The 20,178-nt window shown below is 41.0% G+C and overlaps 1 protein-coding gene across 1 annotated transcript in view; it reads left to right on the top strand.

The window, feature by feature from the left end:
- Window positions 1–20,178, top strand: part of MYO1B (myosin IB) — a 184,390-nt gene that overhangs the window by 17,717 nt on the left and 146,495 nt on the right. Inside the window, 1 exon segment of the mRNA XM_017869353.1 lies at window positions 15,028–15,171. Coding sequence (XP_017724842.1) covers window positions 15,037–15,171 — 135 coding nt within the window. The 5' untranslated portion in view covers window positions 15,028–15,036.

Here is a 20,178-nt window from a genome sequence, read left to right as displayed (position 1 = left end):
TCTCTTTCATACCCTCTATCAAATTAGTTTGACACCTTTTATGATAGACTCATCTATGATTTCCCTTGGCACATCTCCTGTTTCATTTGCATTAGCATTATCCTAATTCTCGTTTCTCAACTACTAGATTGGTACCTCAAATGAACTCCTTGGTATACTATCTTGTATAGGGCCTGTATGCAGTGAGAAAAAGGCACTCTTTGGGGCATACACAATCCCACAGGAGCTCAACTTTATTTTAGTCACCTAATTTCCCACCCTGGCTGGCCCACTTTTATGTGGTACACAAACTGAACAACTGCACGGAGCAGTCCTCCCTGCATTTAGTCACTTTCCCAACAAATTCAGACTGCCCATCCTCTGCTTAAGCTTCCATTAAATTTGTTGTCTCTGTTGTGCTCACAGTCATTTTGGTGGCTCCCTGCCCTCTGTATGTAGTGACTGTCCTCAGTTTTATCTTCCATGGGACCATCACCAGTGACTGAGCCTCAGTTGTTGCCATCTTGATGTGCAACATAAGTAAGCTGGTTGGGCTGTGTAATGCTGCTCTCTCTCCGCCCACCCATTCCCACCACTCTAACAACTGTGAGCTTGTTAGGTCTGACTCCCAGTCTAGCCTTGGCTTACCTTTCATCCCAGCTTCACTGTTCGTCGGGACCCTATACTGGCCGTCCTCTGCTACCATTTTGCCAGGTCACCGTCTTCTGAATATGTTTTTTATTTCTTGCTTTAAACTTCTTTTCTGCTTAGTCACATCCAACTCACCTTTCAAGGTCAAGTTTCACCTCTTCAGCTATCCTTCTGTGATTCTCCTGCTCCATGATAGTAGCTCCACCTCTAAACAGAAATGTTCATCTCTATATTCCTTCTTTTGAGGTGAATCGCCTGCCCTATATGAGCATATTATTATATTGGTTAGCTTACTCTTAAGTATTCTTTCCTCAACTAGATTGCACATGCATGAGAAGCAGTAGATGTGTCTCTCATTCTTTCTTCTTTCATTGCCTGCCTAGTGCTTTTTGAATACCAGGAGCATGGGTCTGAGTGAGAGGTTGTCAATAGAAGAGAGTCCAGCATGTAACCATGATGGACTCTCGATCAATTTTATATGATTAACTCATATAAAACAGCCCTGGATTGAAGGTGGGGCCGCCTCTTCCTAGCCACAGGATATTGACCTACTTTCCTCTTCTTATCTGTTTGCAAAATATTTGTTGTACTTAGTGTGTTCTCCCTGTCACAACGAATGTTTGTCTCTCTCTTTCATATGAACTGAAGGCTAAAGTGCTAGTTAAATCAGTGGAAAAAACAATGGAGAAGAAAAGTTGGTAAGCAGTTTTAATTTCTAAACTAGAGGGGCCTTATAATTTTGTCATTTAAAAAGAACTCTAGTTTTTCTACCCACCTATTGAGAGACAAACGTAAGGGTAGAACTTTAAATTTTAAGTTCTGATGATTTGTAATGTAATAATGTATTTTGAAAGCCCCTTTTTTGATAAACTACTTGTAGAAGGAAGTTACCTTTTCTTAATCAGGTTTTTATAAGATAGTTCACTATTGTATATTTTATTTCTTACCAAAACTTTCCTTGGGAAAACTTGTTGTATTGCTCTGCACATGGTCAAGGTAATTAACTTTAAAAATGAATGATCCTATAGCTTTACAGGTTAGTAACGTGTGCTATATTCAAGGAGAAAAAACTGTGTGGGGGGGTGTTACTTGTAGGTATGTCTCTTTATATAAATATATGAAATAACTGCTGTATCCTGTGGAATATTTGGAAATTAGCAGAACTGTTATTCAAATTTAGTTAACATTTACAAATGTGAATTCAGTGAGCATTTTATTTGTGACTTAAAAATGATTAGTTATGGCATGTCTTACAGGTTGATTTGTTTGGATTGTCTTTTGTTCTTCGTGAATACTTCAGAATGTGTTTAAGGATATGTAAGGAATTATGGTGCCTTTGATTTTTAATGCTCCCAACATTAGAATAACTAGAAATTTACCTAGAAAATGTTTCCAAATTCTAATATGATTGTTGATTTTAATCAGTGTAGGTGAAGTAACCCACTGCAGCAGTTTAGCTATTTTCTTTAAAAAATATTTCTCAATTTACATTATCAGTGTCTTTTTTGGAACATCTTAGCTATTTTTGTTTGATCAATTCTCAACAAATAAACATTCATGAAATCCTAATGTAAATGTGTAAATATCTCTCCCTTTGTTTACATGGTTTATTAGACTTTATTTTAGTGGATAACTGCTTGAGGAAGCTTCTGAATTTTTATTATTCTAAAAGACTTTTTTAAACCTTGATTATGAACCTTGGTTATGACTAAAGCTTCACTGTTGAGTGATGCACATTTTTTCCTTCCTTTGCATGTAGATTTCTTAATTTGTAATCGTTAGACTTTTTTTTTGCTTTCCTAACTAGATGAAGTTTTTAAAGTAGCCAGTTCCATTTTGTAGCTAACCATGTATTGTAAACACACAGGGACCATATTCAAATGTGCCTTGATGGCCTAACTTATCTGGTTATTCTGTGCATCTTTCTGTGCTGTGTATGGTTACACTCCTAATTTTATTTTGATTATGAGGTCAGAATAAACAGAGCTGCTTTCCTTTGCTTCTGAGTAATGTCATTGAGAGAGATTCTTGTGGTCTGGCATTTGCTGGCTTTTTGGTTTTTAACATTCTCTATAACCAGATTCAGGATGCATGCTAACCCCAAAATGAGTGAGCTCAGTCTTTCCAGAGTTGAACCTTTTTTTTGTTGAATCAACAGCATTGGAAGCCAGGACAAGATCTTAGGAGATGATGTGTTATATGCTTTGTGAGGAAACTGAGGCTCGAAGGTAGCACTGTGCCCAGTGCCTCACTGTGAGCTAGCTGCAGAGCTGGGTCTGCAACTTGGATCTTGTGGATGTTTTTTCCAGAACCACTGCAGTAGTCGTTGTAACCTCTGATCTTTTGCAGAATGCCAAAGCTGTTGTTGTCTGGAGGGATAATTTGCTTCCTTAGCCTACAAACAAGAATAGTGCACTAAATTCAGTACATTTCCCTCTATTATCACTGAAAAGAGCCTGAACGATGGGAAGGCCCCTGGTTTTTTTTTTTTTAAGAGAAAGTAATTCTGCGGTAGTGTATCCCAGGCTGTTTTATGTGAGTGTCTTTGTTCAGAACCAATCTGGAGTGGCCTCCAAAACTAATGGGTAGAGGAAACCCTATGTGAGTGCCTACCAGGTGCAAATCACTGTACTTTTAATTATAATGAGGGAGTGCCTTGAGTGATTGCATGATCTGATCAAGCATAAAGAGAACAGAGAAATGAATCTACAAGTGGTGTAAGACTTTGGTGAGGATCTTAGCACATGGAACCAGATTGGGACCCTCTGATTAATAAGCTGATTCATTTGGAAGGGAAGTTGGTTTTCTCCTGGTGGCTGTATTCAATTCAATAATCACCAGTCTTTCTTGGCGTCTGTGCACCCACCAGGAACAAATCAGAGTCGGGTGTGCCAGTTATATTTGAAGAGTTTTACGTTCACCTAGGGGTTCCAGGGTCTCAGATTTGCCAATCTAAACACATTGACTTCTTGGAATTTTTAAAATCTGCCTCAAAGGAACACTTTGAAAAGTCCGTGCATTATAATTAGCACGTTCCCCTGTACAGCTGAGTTTGTGTTTCTGGATATAACAACGGTTTATAGTTTTTGGCTACCTTGTCCCTCAGGAACTTGTAGCCTTTTTTCAGACGTTAGCTCATTAATTCTCCAGTCATTGTGAGCCATATAGTATGACGACAGGTTCCCCTACAGCTGGGCTGCATGCTGCCCATTCTGGACCTTCTAGGGTTGTGGCAGGTGAGGGGTCCATGTTGAGGGGGTGGAGAGGGAGGCGGGGCACGACTTTCAGACCCAGCCTTGGAGTGGGGGGTGTGCTCTCTGAAGTTGACCTGCCCTTTGGCAGCCATTCCTGCCATGACTCTGCAGAGCTTCCTCCGGGAAATGACTGTAGGGACAGTCATGTTGGCTGCATTTCCTCCTCGGGGTGTTAAACCTCATGCGAGATCAACTGCAAATGAAGCCACTCACTAGGTTAGTTATCTGGACGTACCTGCTAGGAGACAGGACAGAAGAGCAGGTAAGCTCTTCAGGGTGAGAAAAAGAAAGGGGCATTGGAGAGGGAGAAATTCATCTAATGAGTCTGCTCTCTCGGTCAGGCTACATAACAGCCCTGTGGAATAGACGTTGTCATCCCTGATTTTTTAGATTAGAAATTTGAATTCCAGAGATGAATTCTTTTGGATTCGAGCCTGGGTCTGTGGCTCCACAGCCTGTGCCATACCACATTGGGGTGGATCGAAAGGATCCTTTGTGGTAAACTATTGCTGCAAGCCTTCTGTAATATAGAAGCAAAAACTGTCTTTGAAAAACTGTGCAGTGTTGTGAAGAGCTTGATGTTTAGGAATTAGACTGAAGGGTATATGTAATAGAATAGGTGTGAAAGACCGTTTTCAGACCCATCAGAAAAGCTTCATCCTCGCCCTGGCTCTTCTAGAAACCAGCTGGCTCCACTGCTTTCTTTTTTAAAAGAAGGTTTTGCCTGGGATTCTAAGGTCTCTCTCCTTGCTCTTTAATTATAAACAAAGGCACTTAGAAATTTTGCCCTTACGTCACAAGTGAGAGTTGGTAACTGGTAATCCAAAACCTTCCGTGTTGTTATAGCAGCCGCTGTTATTTTTGACTCAGAATTTCTTCTAATTAGTCTAGATGGTGTAGTTTGTCATTCTCACTTTACACAGTTGGGAAAAAAACTTTTTCCCCCCTTGTCACTTTGCGAATTGTAAGGTTCTAGATGCTGTCTTTCAGTCCTTAATAACTGGCCTGTGCCTGGGATTGAGCGTGGTGGATTGAGAGTATCTCCTTGTTGATGGCTTTTGTTGATAAGGCCAGCTTTTCTACACTCAGACAGAAACAGACCTTGATCTTGGTGGTACTGACCCCTCTCTGCCTATGCAGAGACACAACCTAGGGTGTTAACCCTTAGATAACCAGAATGTTGAAGTAATAGCCCGTCCCACTCACAGCTTTTTAAGGTTGGAGTCAGGTATAGCATATAGGCTTCCATTTGCTATTATCCATTTGTTTGTTTTCTCTTCGTGTTTAAATCTATTGGATTTCCTCATTGCCTGGTAATTTCATGTCCTTTGTATTAGCTAGAATTTGAACACAAGGCAACAACATACTATATGGAAATTGCCCAGTAGTTGTGCCTATTTCTTCCATAATCCAAGATTCTAACAAAAGCCCTCCTACTAGCATTCCATTAGGCATTTTCAGCAGAAAACTTTAGAGAAAATGGGGTGAGGGGTTTCTCAATATATAGTTGGCTTTCACAGTGAAATTAAGGATTGGAAAATGAGAGAACTATAACTGGTGAGGTAAATGCCATGAATAGACACACCTTATATAAATATCTCTAAGCAAGTGTGTAGGGGGGAATGAAAATCAGCCATCACCTAACTGTTTTCACAAATGCATGTCAGGGTACCCACTTTCTCCAATGCTTTAGGGAGCCCTGCAGGGCACCCCATGTGGTTCTGTGTGGCCTACCAGCCCCATCACCTTTGAGAATATTGCTGCTTGAGTAAATTGTCCTATAGAATCCAGTTTTCACCCAGTTTCCCTTTTTGGTTGGTGAATACTAAGGAAGTGTCTTGTCCTTTGGTTTCTAACTTTAATCCTTTGTGAGAACATTCATGTTGTGCCATCGAGGCTCTCTGATGGTCCTTTGACAGTTGTGACCTGGAGTAGAAGGGTAGTGATGATGGAAACCGACCTGGACAGAAGAATGGGCTGTGCCTCTCTAATGTGCATTTATTTAGTCGTTTTCTCTATACACCAGAGCCCTGTGTGTCAGCCACGCTGCCAGGCATGGGGCCTTTGCACATTGAGAACTTAAGTCTCCCTTCTCCAGGAGAAGAGCAGACAGACAAACTCACAATTGTGAGGGAAGGGAAGTATTTTGGCATATTGGTCTGATCAAGCTGCTGTAACAAGATACCATGGACTGGGTGGCTTAAAGAACAGACATTTATTTCTCACAGTTCTGGAGGCTGGGGAGTGGGAGATAAAGTTGCTGGTAGATTCAATTTCTGGTGAGGGTCCTCTTCCTGGTTTGCAGATGGCTGCGTTTTAGATGTGTCTTCAAACTGCAGAAAAAGAGTGAGCCCTGGTTTCTTTTCTTCTTAAAAGGACACCAATCTCTTCATGGGGGCCTTACCCTCCTGATTGCATCTAAACCAAATTACTTTCCAAAGGACCCACCTCCAACTATTGTCATACTGGGGGCTAGGGCTTCGACATAACGGATTTTGGGAGGACACGAGCATTTAGTCTGTAAGACTTGGCATGCTCACAGCATGTCTCCTGTGAGGAATGGTTATTGACACTGGTTTAAGTCGAAGGGTATTTATGTCTGACAGAAGGCTCAGTGGAACCTCTTGAGGGCCTACAGCTAGAACCACTCTGGGCAGCAAAGGCAGCTGTTCTGTCTGCCCCTCATGGTCTGTCATCATGCTTCATTCTTCTCTTTAGACAGGCTTCCTCTGGAGGAGTCTGGGAAGGTTCCCCTGCGTGATATCCTGTTCCCTGGATCTCTGTGAGCTCCCTATTCTGCTGCCCACAGCCAACTGACTGTGGTGTCTGTGTCCTGATGGCAGATCTTTGGAAGCTTTGTTTGGGCTGGTGTATACCCACCACTCAGTTAGCTGTGGGCTGGTTGAAGGTGCTGCGGCAGGCCTTGGTATCTTTGTGTGTATGTAAGGGGGGACTTTGCAGGGGAGAGAGTAGACTAAGGAGAAAGACTGTGGAATCATGTGTTTTTAATTTGGTAAAATATACATAACATAAAATCTGCCATTTTAACCTTTTTTAAGTGTACAGTTTAGTCACATTAAGTACATTCACACTATTGTGCCGCCATCACCACTATCTCTAGAGATTTTTCATTATCCCAAACTAAAATTCTACCCATTAAATAGCACCTTCTCATTACCCTCTCCTCCCAGCTCCTGGTAACCACCATTCTTCTTTGTCTGTATGAATTTGACTTTTCTGTGTACCTTATATAAGTGGGATCATATATTTGGACTCTTGGGGCTGGCTTATTTCCCATAACATGGTGCCCTTGAGGTTCATTGATATTGTAGCATGTATCAGGATTTCCTTCCTTTTTAAGGCTGAGTAATGTTCCATTTTGTGTATGTATCATATTTTGCTTATCCGTTCATCCATTGATGGACACTTGGGTTACTTACACCCTTTGGCTGTTGTGAATGATGCTGCTGTGAACATGGGTATACCTATATCTGTCTGAGTTCCGTCTTTCACTTCTTTTAGGTATATACCCAGAGGTGGAATTTCTCGGTCACATAGGGACTCTATGTTTAATTTGTTGGAGGCTCTGCTAAAGAATCATAATGCTGGCGGAAAGGCACTAGAGAGTTATTGAAGGGTTTGAAACAGGGTGTGCCTAATCAGATTGTGATTTGAGAAAGTAACTTGGGTGGTATGGGATGGGGGAAAGGAAAGGACTGGCAGGGCTGTGGTGGCGAGACAAGGCAGAGAGACCCCTTAGAAGGCTCTTGAGGGGAAGGGATATGGAAGTGAGAGTAGTCAAAGTGATGCAATCAGTGAGACAGATTGGATATGGGGGAGGAAGTAAGAGACAGGGAGAAGCCAAGGATGAGAACCTGCATGGGTCAGTTGTTATTTTGTGGAATTTAGAGGGAATAAGATTTTTCTTGTTTGTTTTTTATATTTTGTTGTGGGATGATTGATACAAATTTTGGAAGTGTGTTGAGATGTTAGACACAGCCAAGTGGTTGAGATGATTGGTAGGCAGGCTGTCAATAATATGGGTTGCTAGTTTGGGGTAAAGGAGAAGGTAAGAATAAAGGAGCAGATGGCCATGCAATTTGGCTGAATTTAAAAGTGGTGGCGGCATGATTGATGCAGCACTACAATTTCAGCTCCTGCGGAAAGATGTCATATTCCTACCTTGAGACAACATATCAAAATTTACAAAACAAGGAAAGGTGGCCAGTTCATTGGTTGTAAAAATCAGTTTTCAAAAGGATTCTAATAAATTCAAAAGGATTTTAATCAAAGCATAAGGATGTTGAATATGGTTTATAGTCTTTTTGCTTATCTGTATTTTCTAGTTTTATTTTTGTATAGTGAACATGTATTACTTTTAATTATTAAAAAGTTTCTTGAAAATTTCATAAGTGGCCTATTTCTTGTCTTTTTTTCTATTGGACTGTGAGTTCCTAGAGGGTGATGAAGGGAGGGGGAGGTACCATGATGTTCACTGTGTTCTTAACACTTCACACCATGCCAGCAACACAACAGGCCTCAATACTGTAAAAGCTGGTTGAACTGAATTGAATGGAAATTTAATCTAACCCGTCTCAGAGAGATGAGATTTGGTGCTATTTTAAAAGATCTAGGAAGGAAATTCCAGTTTTTCTCACTCCCTTGGCTCATTATGTTAGGTACTGAACCACATCCTACAGACTTGGCCCCTCTTTTGCCTTTGTTTTGCCATCAGAATTTGCTGAGAGTTGTTGTGTTCATGAAATCTTGCCACATTGGCTCCATTTTCTTACCTAAATATGTTTCTCATGTTATTCTTAAAAGCATTAGGATCTTGTTGGGAGCGAAGTGGCTCAATTCTGTTTCCTGCCCTTTGTTGATAATATGTTTTTGGAGGAATGGATCAAAGTGGCTTGAAGTCACTGTCATTGTTTTGCCTTCTGGTCTGCTGTGACCAAAGGATGGCAGCTGTGAGGATGTGCATTGCTGTATGACTCAGTTGTCAATCGAAAATTTGCATACTTGTTTTCCCTTTGTATATCACTGAATGGCTACCATGTGCAAGAGGCTGTGCACTGTGCTTTCGGGAAATAAAGATGAATAAGGCGTGATTCTTGACACCAAAGAGCTGATTTTCTGGAAAAGATGCTGTCATGCATACATGACCACTATACAGGGAGGTTAATGAGTGGAACTGGAGTCAGATAAAACACACTTGTTACTATACGAAGAAGAATCCCTCCCTGTAGGTGCTGCCTCTGGTGTATATTGCTAATGATGTTTATACTGCTAATGATGTTATAATATATGTGTTTTAAATGTCCTCATTTACATATACCAAAGTAATAGATAACTGCTTTCACTAAGTTTTCCTGCAAATGGCTCTTTTGGCTTTGTTGTAAAAGTTCCTTTAGGCTGGGTACAGTGGCGCATGCCTGCAATCCCAGCACTTTGGGAGTTCAAGGCAGAAGGATCATTTGAAACCTGGAGTTCAAGACTGGCCTGGGCAACATAGCAAGATCCTCTTTCTATTTAAATCTAAAAAAAAAAAAAAAAAAAAGAAGTTCTTTCAAATTTAAAACCATGTTAGTGATTTAATATTCTTATTAATCATTGCAACCACAGCTCTGATTTGTGAGTATTCTTTCAAATTATATAATAAAAGTGTTTCAACGTATACATTGTTCTTATCTGTGGTACTCTGAGAACCTCAAATTCAATGGAGGACCATGAAACAAGATGCATTTTATTTTAGCTTATCCTCCATCTCCTCTTAGTTATTATTTAATTATTAATTTGGAATAACTCCTTTGTAGTATCATTTTTATATTGAATAGTGGAATTACCATGCAGTTCACATGGATGTGCTGTTTAGCGTAGCCATCTTTGTGTGTTTGGGGGGCTATGTTGGTCTTGACATTCCCAAGTGCAGATGATGTTGACATATGGTAAGTGGCTTGCAATTTAAGGTTAGTGATTGGGTAGACTCATTAAGTTTACGTGGTAGGTCACAGATGGCCATTTTCAGATGCTATAGGATGTTTATGCTGCATTCTCTTGGATTTTGAGGAACTTTTGAAATGCTGCTGTCAGTATTTTAAATGGCATTTTAACTTTACAAAAGATACCAGTAAATGAATTAGTGTATGTTGAAATACAGGTAGTATTTTGGAAGTTCTTGAGATGACAGTAGATAGGGGAAGGAACAATTGCAATAATATATTTTGTTCTTGGATGAACAAACAACTGAAAAGAATTGGCACAGCCTGTGGAGTTGCCTGGCACCAGTTGGTGGGCTTGTGGCTGGCCTAAATTGGTACCCTTAGATAGAGAGACTGCTTTTCTGGGCTAGTAACCCAAACGGAATATACTGCCAAGTCCCAAAGTTTTGAAACTAGAACATGGTCTGATAATTTGTTTCCTGGCCTTGATGCTTTGCAGTTTGCCGTAGTTCTTAGTAGTAGAATCCACCTGGGGCTAGTAAGAAGCATTAAGAAGCAGTAGAGTGAGGTGACACTGCTCCTGGGCTACATCTGCATGGCAGGAGTGCTTATTTCTTTCTCAGGCCACAGAGGCAGAGGTGGTGCTTGGGATAGGTTACATCTCTATGTCTCTCACCTCCCGGCAGAGCGAGCCCTCTAAGCAGTGCCGTATGTTTTCCTCTCTGGCCTTTCAGACAGTCCAGTTTCACAACAAGCTTGTCTTTTTCTTATAAATCCTTAAGAAATAGACCACCCATACTCTGGCATCTTGAATTTTTCTCAAATTCTCTAATGCCACAGGCACAAAGGTCCAAGTCTCAAGATACAATGGACCATGGTTTAGTCCACTCTTTCACTATTAAATAGCAAAGATGATTATCTTGTCAGTCCAAGACAGCAGGTCCTCATGCCCTCCAGCCTGTGCCTTAGATCAGCCAGTTTTTGCTTTTTGGTGTGTTATTTAGAACCCTTCACTTCCTCGTACCAGTCTCTTACTAGGTAAAATGCTTTTTGCTGCAAATAATAGAAAATCCAACTCAAACAGCTTAGACAATAAAAAGAACTAATTGGCTTACATCACTGAAAACTTGAGAGATGGGGGCAAGCTTCAAGTGCAGTTTGATCCAGAAGTTTGGGATGTCATCAAGGCTCCAGCACTAATAATTCTAGGTAATTTTCTTTTTGTCTTTTTTTCTTTTGATACAGGGTCTCACTGTGTTGCCCAGGCTGGAGTGCAGTGGTGCGATCTCAGCTCACTGCAACCTCCACTTCCCGGGTTCAAGCAACTCTCCCGCCTCAGCCTCCTCCTGAGTAGCTGGGATTACAGGGGTGCGCCACTACTGCCCGGCTAATTTTTGTATTTTTAGTAGAGACAGGGTTTCACCATGTTGGCCAGGCTGATCTCAAACTCCTGACCTCAAATGATCCACCCGCCTCGGCCTCCCAAAGTGTTGGGATTACAGGCGTGAGCCACCGTGCCTAACCAATTCTAGCTAACTTTCTTGCCCTGTCCTCCTCCATGTGTGGTGTTCCTCTTCCTACCGACCCTCCTCATGAAAGTAGAGATGGCTGCCGTAGTTCCAAGTGTCACGTTTGCAAGTCACGCCATCCAGAGACAGAGAACCTTTGTCCTAGTATTCCAAGCCACGGTCTCAAGCTCATTCACATGTCCAGCCTTGAATCAGTTACAGTGGCTAGAAGATGAGAATATGTTGATTGACTTAGCTTAGATCACATGCTCATTTTTGGTACTTGGGTAGAATTGGTTTCCCCAGAATAGCATGGATTCCTGTGGGGGCTCTTGGAAGGGAGGAGGTAGATCTATAACAGTATGTGTCCAACAAAAAGTATCCCCAGTGCTCTACATACATTCTCATTTAATTCTCCCTAGAGTCCCATGTGAATTCTTCTGATGGTTTATGGAAATGTGGAGTTAGCAAGTGATTCTAAAACTTGTGCCCGTGGTAAGCACATAGCTCCTTCAGAGAAAAAAACAAATGGATCCTTTTGGTGGAGCAAATATACCAACTAATTTCATTGAGATGACAAAGTAAGCCAAACCAAGGCTAGAAATGGTGGTCACAATACCAGAAACCACCATAGGAAGATATGGAAGGACCCCACACCGTTTCCTTAGTGTTCTATTTTTACCTTGAGAATGAGGTAGGCTGTTACTGGATCTTCTCCCAACGTCCCTAAATGCTAAAAAGATAAGCAAAACAAAGCAAAACTGTTTGCATGACTCAATGACTCTTGGTGTCACCTTTTCAGTGTGGCTTGCTTTATTGTATTTTGGTTTGCAAAATACAATTTTCAGAGGTCTTCACTGTTTACCAGTTACCCGTAACTCAGCATTTATTTTACCCTCTATTCCTCTTTGGATTAGAAAGTTGGGATGAGGTGTAAAGATATAAATATCCATTGGAAAGGTGGTGAAGCGGGTAATTACAGAGAAAGATTGGCTGCTTAATTATTGTTACCTGCAGGGAAACTGTGTTGTCTTTCTGCAGCTGTTCCTATAAATAGACTATATACAGGAATCTACCTCAGGGCAGAGTTCCTCTTTGCTTAATTTAAATTGCTGGTTTGAGGTAGTTATTTTTGAAACCCTTCTCAGGTTGACTTCCCCCTTAATCCCTAAGCCTTCTTCCCTCATCTGCCAAATTATATGTAATGCATGGCAGCTAGAGTGCTTTTGGCGTTACATGAGCCTGAGAACTTGAACTTTGATTCAAATGTTAATTTATTGTGGACAAATTTATTGTGACAAATGGTCCTCTCCCTGTATAAGTCCTTCTGTGGACTCTGGCTCTGGCTCCACCGTCTCTGTGACTCCTGCTGCATTTCCATAGCATGGCACGTGCCTGCCACCCCCACCAGTTTTGTTCTGAAACAGAGCCCAGCCAACTTCAAAATACACAGAGCAATTCTTTGGGCCGATATTTTTGGGTTTTAGTGATATCTGGGACTTTTCTTTCTTTCTTCCTTTCTTCCTTCCTTTCTTTCTTTCCTTTCTTTCTTAACTTTCTTTCCTTTCTTTCTTTCCTTTCTACCCTTCTCCTTCCGCCTCCGCCTCCCCTTCCCTCCCTCCCTCCCTCCCTCCCTTCCTTCCTTCCTCTTCCTCTTCCTCTTCCTCTTCCTCTTCCTCTTTCTCTTTCTCTTTCTTTCTTCTTCCTTTTTTTTTTTTTTGAGACAGAGTCTCACTCTGTCGCCCAGGCTGGATTGCAGTGGAACAATCTCGGCTCACTGCAGGCTCCGCCTTCCGGGTTCAAGCAGTTCTCTGCCTCAGCCTCCCTAGTAGCTGGGATTACAGGCACTGTCATCATGCCTGGCTAATTTTTGCATTTTTAGTAGAGATGGGGTTTCACCATCTTGGCCAGGCTGGTCTTGAACTCCTGACCTCATGATCCACCTGCCTCAACCTCCCAAAATGCTGGGATTACAGGCGTTGAGCCACCGCACCTGGCCTATCTGGGATTTTTCGTTCCAGGTATATTTGGCATAAAATTATAAAAAACATCCAGTAACAAAAAAGTTACTCTATTGTTTTTCTTTTTAATGTTAAATACTTCCTTATTTTGTTATTTATGGGAGAACTTCTCATAAATTCATCTTAGTCTCTCTTTTTTTGGCTTTTCGTAGCCAAAAACTTGTTTTAATAGGATCAGTAAAACAGGTTATATTTGTGGGTTCACATAAATTGCTAGTAATTAATAATAATGAATTTCTTAATTACTAGCCCTTCCCAGTTCTCTTTTTTTTGCCCCCTCCCCCCAATTCTCTTTAAACCAGACCAACTAAATGTAGTTTCTGTTGCCTCTACAAGACCTACTGGATGTTCTAGACTAGAATTGGAGGACATTTAAGTTGCTGAGATTTCAGTAAGGACACCAACCTTTATAAGACATAGTGTGCTGGAGTGACTCCTTAATAGGAAGAATCAAATGTCCTTTCCACTCATTATCAGGGGCAGGCATATATGTAAGCATTTATTAGTATTCTGAAGTGTGATTGAGCACAGTGAAGTTATATAAAACTGGCTTCTACATTGGAAACACTTAGGCCCAGATGAATTTAGTTTTACCATTTTACCATTTAGTTCTGGTAATATTAGGAAAAGTAATACAGACACATGTGTGCACACACACATACCCCACACACTCCTATGCTCAGAAATTTGGAAGATTTTTAGTGCTCTTGATAGTGATCAGATTGGAAGCCATGGGGATTAGCATTCTGCTGTTGGGTGGCACCATGCACATTAGTAGCAGGGTAGAATGCTGCCTCTGTAGCGTGCCTCTGTTTCCGCTTGGTAGATATTCACATTGAGCCAAAGGGAAACTGTAGTATTTCTTGTCTGTTTCCTGCATGTTAATTTGATCCTGCTGTTATAGTAGCATGTCTGTTGGAACGAGAATTAAGAATGTGGAGGCCACTTTTAGCAGGTTATGTTATACTGGCAGCCTGTGATTTACAAGTGGGTTGTGTTCTTTTCTTTTTATGTCAGTATTGAATGTCTGGAATGAAATTTCCTCTCATAGATGCCATGTTAGACGTGGTGATTGAGTTCTTTCACATCAAATGCAAAACATTTTTAAGTAACCATAGCAAGTTTCATAATCTCTGAGCTTCAATTTTCTTATGTTAAAGTGGGAATAACACTACCTACCTCATAGAGTTATTGTGAGGGTTAAATTAACGTAAAGTTCTTGGTATAGTGTCTGATATGTGGCAAATAGACAACAAATGTTAGCAGCATCATTTTTTATCATCTTCGAGGAAGCTGGTTCATATAGTCTGATATTGGTACACAAGGGCTGAGGGAAAGTGGAGTTGGGTTGGTTTTTTTTCCCCCCTGGAGTTTTGCGACTCTCTGCTGGGGAGAAGACCATGGCTTTCTTGTGGCTTTTTCTGTAGGTGGACTTTACTAGGGAGGATGGACTGGGAAGGAGGTTCATTTGTGATAGCAGGTTGGCAAATGGGGCAGCTGCAGCCAAGTCAGAGACTCCTGAAGTAGTTCATAGGTAGGAGAGGTTATGACATTTTTTAAGGCTGGTGAGAGTCATTTGGAACTACCAGTGTTGGATTTCTGCAGTAGTACCAAGAACCTATTTGAAATTATTTTGCTCATTTAAATTGACCCCTTTTCCTCTCTCCTACAGCTGGAGACCATGGCCAAAATGGAGGTGAAAACATCACTTCTGGACAATATGATTGGAGTTGGGGATATGGTTCTTTTAGAACCTCTCAATGAGGAGACCTTCATCAACAACCTCAAGAAGCGCTTTGACCACAGTGAAATATACGTAAGTACACATGAAGGTCATCTGTAGTGTTTAGACTTTGTATTTTGTGCCAGAGAGCTGTCTTTTCTTCCTCAGACTCTTCTTTCTTTATTCTCTCTGTTTGAGTCTAGCAATATTTGCTTATACCCTCATAAAGAGTTGAGTTTTTTCTGATTTGGCACATGAGTAATGTGGATTAGACAAGTCAGTCTGCTTTCTATGATCAACTGTGTGCAAGTATTGTAGTGGATGTTGGGGGCATTCTAAAGCAAGTAGAATACTGCCCTCTGAGGAATTTAGAAGGAATTTTGAAATCCATAGGCATCTTCTTGAATACCTTCATAAGATTAACAAAGTCTAATCAGGGAGAAGCTACTCATTGAAATGCAAGGCAGTAAACTGTCAAAAAAGACATAAACTTTCTCGACATCTGTAGTTAGTAGGGACAGGAGCAGATTATCAGATAATAATATGTGCTTGGTCCCTGAAGATTTGGCTATAGTCATGTCCTGCTATACAAAAGTCTGTTGCCATATACAAAAACAGAAGCATAAATACATATATGCAATAATAGGAGAAAATTTCCTGTTGTAAAAAGTCTTTATAAAGGATTTCACAGGGTCAGGTTCTCTAAATATTTTTAAAACATGAATAAAAAATACATTTATTTGCAGCTTTTCTGGAGTTTGCATAAAGCATCTGTAGAAGTAAAGGTGTGCTGTTAATTAACCAAAGAAATGAGGCATTGATTCCCTGTACCTGCAGCTGAGAAGGAAACAGAATGTATTGGATGGGAGGAGTTTTAGTGGACTCTGCCTCACTTCCTGAGTTCCTTTCCTCCTTTTTAAAATGTGCATCTGTGCATGGAGAAGAACTGGATTATTGGGCATGCTTAATATTTTTCTGTCTATCATTCTATGGAGGAAGTATAAATAAATAAAAGAGATAATACAGTGATACAAGTAGGATCAGTTATTAACTTTTGTGGAACTAATATGTTTTGTAAAATTATATGCAAATTATCAGCTATATTATTTTATGTCATAGATAGCTCTCTTTTCTAGATAGCCAACTCTCTTCATCTGTTGGAGCTGCGATACCAAAATGCCATAAGCTAGGTGGCTTATAAACAACAGAAATGTGTTTCTCAACAGTTCTAGAGTCTGGGAAGTCCACGATGAAGGGGCTGGCACATTCAATGTCTGGTGAGGGTCTGCTTTCCGGTTCATAGATGGTGCTTTCACACTGTGTCCTCACGTGTCGGAAGAGGAATACTCCTTCATGAGGGCACTAAACCCATTCACGAGAGCTCTTCCTTATGACCTAGTCACCTCTCAAAGCCCCACCTCCTAGAACCATGACATTGGTGTCTAGCTTTCAACATATAAACTTTAGGGAGATAGAAACATTGAGACCACAGCACCAACCATGTTTCAAGGATGATTTTGAGTAATTTATTTATGAGAGAGTAGTCATCATCTAGGAATTGACCTTTTCGTTCTTCTCAATTTGTATTGGTGGAGGTGGGGGAAGGTTGATGGTAATATGAGGCATGTGAATACTGCTTTTGGAGTCTTAATTTGATAACTGGATACTAAACTGAAGTGTGTTTACAGTTCAGAGATGCGATTATTTAAAGTGCTGATCCAAATGGAGAAGGTATAAAACGCTGCTGCAGAGCAGGGGGTGGCGTTGTTTGGCTTGGCAGTGCCGCCTGGTGTCACCTTCCCTCCAAGTGTAGCACTTCTGCTTTCAGGTGGGAAAGCTGGGAGTTCTGCAGCTTTAATTGAAAGTGTGGTCTGGTATCAAATAAAAGACAGACTTTAAACATTGGTCTTTGAGATGGAGATAGGCAGAATCAATTATATTGTAACTAGTGTTACCGATCATTTTTCTTTTTGGCTCTGAGAAGCACAATTCACTTTTAAATGGAGAGTAGAACATTACATGCATTCAAATACCTGATTTGTTGTGGCCACTAAAATAAAACAATCACCTTTTAATAGAATGCCAAGTGTTAACATTCATGAGTCTTTAGCAGACGAAATGTCTGCATTTCAGCTCTATGTAATTTTATTTTCTAAACGCCCTTTCTGGTTATAAAACAAAAGCAGAAAATTGATTTCAGCTTCTAGATATTCATGTCAGTTAATGTTTTTTATGATAATTTAGGGCTACTGTTTCTATGAGATGTGTGCCTTTGTAATGTATATAGTATGATCCTTTTGTAAAAGATGTGTGTGGGGGTTTATTAATATATACATATGTTTGTATGTATTTCTATGTACAGAGAGACAGGCGTGTTATCTTTGGGTACCATGGTGCGGTGGGTTGGCATAGGGCATGGGGACAGGGAAGGTTTCTCTTTTAGACGTCTGTCTAAATATATGCTAGGACTTAAGTCAAGCATATATTGCTTTTGTAATTAAAAAAAAGCTGCATGATAAATTTGATTACCACGCTCTCCAGCCCCACATGCTATGTATCCTTCCCTGGGGAAATCTCTTTCTGGCTCTTATTCTGATAATACTCCTGCTTTGCTTTTGTTCATAGGTTGCTGCAAAATTGTCTAGCTTGGTGCCCAAGGCTAAATTAATGTGACATGCAACATTTTACTGTCTTGTACTTCACTATGTTTTTCAGTTCTTTCCAAGAAAATGAAGATACAGTTAAAAAAAAAATCTTTTATGGTCTTACAGCTTCATTTTATATTATAAAAGTGGGTGACTGTCTAGGGGTAATCCATCATGTGAGCATATTGAACAGTGTTGTATGTTCAGAGCTATGTCTAATAAGGGGGCCAGTGAACAGAAAGACCCTTGCCCCAGACTTGAACTCTGGGTATACCCATAGCCTCAGCAATCTCCTATGTGAACCAGCTCTAAATCGGGGGGTTCAGTTCTAACATCCTGCCATCCATCTCCTATTCCCCTCCCTCCCCCAGCATATCTAGAAATGAAAAATAGTCTGTACCTTCCCAGAGCTCTCTTGAGGGATTGCTTTGCCCCTGGGTATGAGTTATCGACTCTCTAGAACATTCACAACCCCTAGTGATCCTCTGGATTTGCAGCAGCTGACCCTGGAAGCAGACTCTATTGTCATCCTGTCGTAATAAACCTGAAGCGCTGGGTAGAACGAGGCATTCTGGAGTTAGTGGGAAATGTCAGGTTGTGTTAGAATGTGCTTTTTGCAAGTAGCCATCACACCCACATCTATTCACCTGAAAGTCCAGAAGTCATTTTGCTTTCAGAATTGGTTTGATTTAGTGGCTCATTGGTATCACTAAGGACTTTGTGACTTACTGTCTGCTTTGCCTTCCTTGGCTGTTTCTTCGTTCTGAGGCTTCATAGTAGCAACCAGCTGCCGTGTTCCAGGCTTTGCATTCCCGCACCGTGCTGGCTAGAAGAGGCAGTGCTTCTCTTCTGGCATTCCAAGTCAGAGTTCTGAGATTCACCCTGGTTAGGCTGCTGGAGTCACACTCCCTCCTCAAACCATTGACTGTGGCCTGGCGATGGCATGACCTGAGCGACTTAAGAAAATGATGTTTAAGATTGGAGTTGAACCAGGTTTTTCCGAAGTAGATAGGCTGTATGTGAGGGAGTGGGTTCCCATCCAAATGTATCTATACACACACTAAGAAGAGAAAAGGGGCAATGGATGCCGAGGAGCCCACTCACTGTGAACTCCTTACCGGTTTGGTAGGGAGTTCTGTAATGAAGTGGCTTTTTTGATGTTGCTGTCATGTTAAAGGATGTGTGTCCATGGGAGGCATTGGTCACTTGAGTTCTAGGTTTCAAGTGCACCCAATGGCTTGCTTCTCAGACTTTTCTACTGGTGAACTTCTAATGGCAGAGAAGAGTAAACAGCTTCCCCCAGGGACTCTGGAGCATGGTTGAAGTCTGTCTGCTTTAGGGAAATTTTGCTGAAATCTTTACTTTCAAATGTAACTCAAAGCTTTATTCTGTTCTCTAGTGCAGATGGGTTGTTTTGAACTAATATACCCCTTGTAACCCTTCTTTGAGTAAGTTGCATGCTCCAGAAATATCTGTTCTTCACTTTGAGGTGGGTTGACACACTTGCTTAAATAGCACTGGATTGGTTCATAGCCATTTGTGGCCTGGTTGAGTCTCTAAATCTGGGACAGTGGCAGATAGTGACGTGGTGTTCGCAGTTAGGGCTTTGGGCTATTCAGTTGGAGATGGAGGAGCATCAGGTGAGATGAGATGGGGGAAATGCTGAAGTGATGGTGCAACACACAAGGTCAGAGACTCTATTTGCTTTTTATTCCTCCATCTTGGCGGAGTGTGGTTCAAGCTGGGCCCAGCAGTAGGACATGCCATTTGGTCTGGCAGGCTCTATGGGGTCAATGGCTGGGAAATGCTGGTCGTGACATTCCTGAGCACTACTTTTGTGCTTGCTCTCTGTCCTTTGTCAGACCTTCTTCCGGCCTCCTCTCCCCTGCCCCCAGGCCAGATGGATGGTAGCAGGATTTCATGTGGACTTTTATTGTGATGTAGGAGATGGCAGAGCTGAGATCCGGCCAGACATGTTCTGTTTTTAGGGTGACTGGTAAGGACTGTGGTTCTATTCAGGAACAGGAAAGCTACAATTTAGGCAAGAACAAGGCCCAGTACAAATTTGGAAACCAGAGAACCAAGGTGTCTGTTCTCTGACGAGAAGTATATTTGGTGCTGACCTGTAAATTTAGTTTGTTTTCTATCTGAATTGCAAGGTTGGGGAATCATTAGATACAGGGGCCTGAGTTAGTCTAATTTTTGGATCTTGTGTTAAACTGATTGTAGTTTAAGAGTGACTCCTTTAAAAGTATAGGAAAAGTTGTCTTAAGTTTTAGAAGTTAATACTAGAATTAGGATTTCCAGAAGGATGAGATTAGATACTTTTATGAAAGATACCAAGATATAAGTGCCATATATTTGATTTAAAATATTGTAAAGTTAATGAAAACAATACAGATTAACACATTTATTTGAAGTTTCAAACCCACTTTTCATTTATACACATGAAAAT

The sequence above is a fragment of the Rhinopithecus bieti genome, unplaced genomic scaffold (genome assembly GCF_001698545.2).
Source record: "Rhinopithecus bieti isolate Rb0 unplaced genomic scaffold, ASM169854v2 scaffold_5051, whole genome shotgun sequence".
NCBI classification, from domain to species: Eukaryota; Metazoa; Chordata; class Mammalia; order Primates; family Cercopithecidae; genus Rhinopithecus; species Rhinopithecus bieti.
The sequence above is the reverse complement of the archived record's forward strand: the minus strand, read 5'-3'. Positions and strand labels throughout refer to the sequence as shown.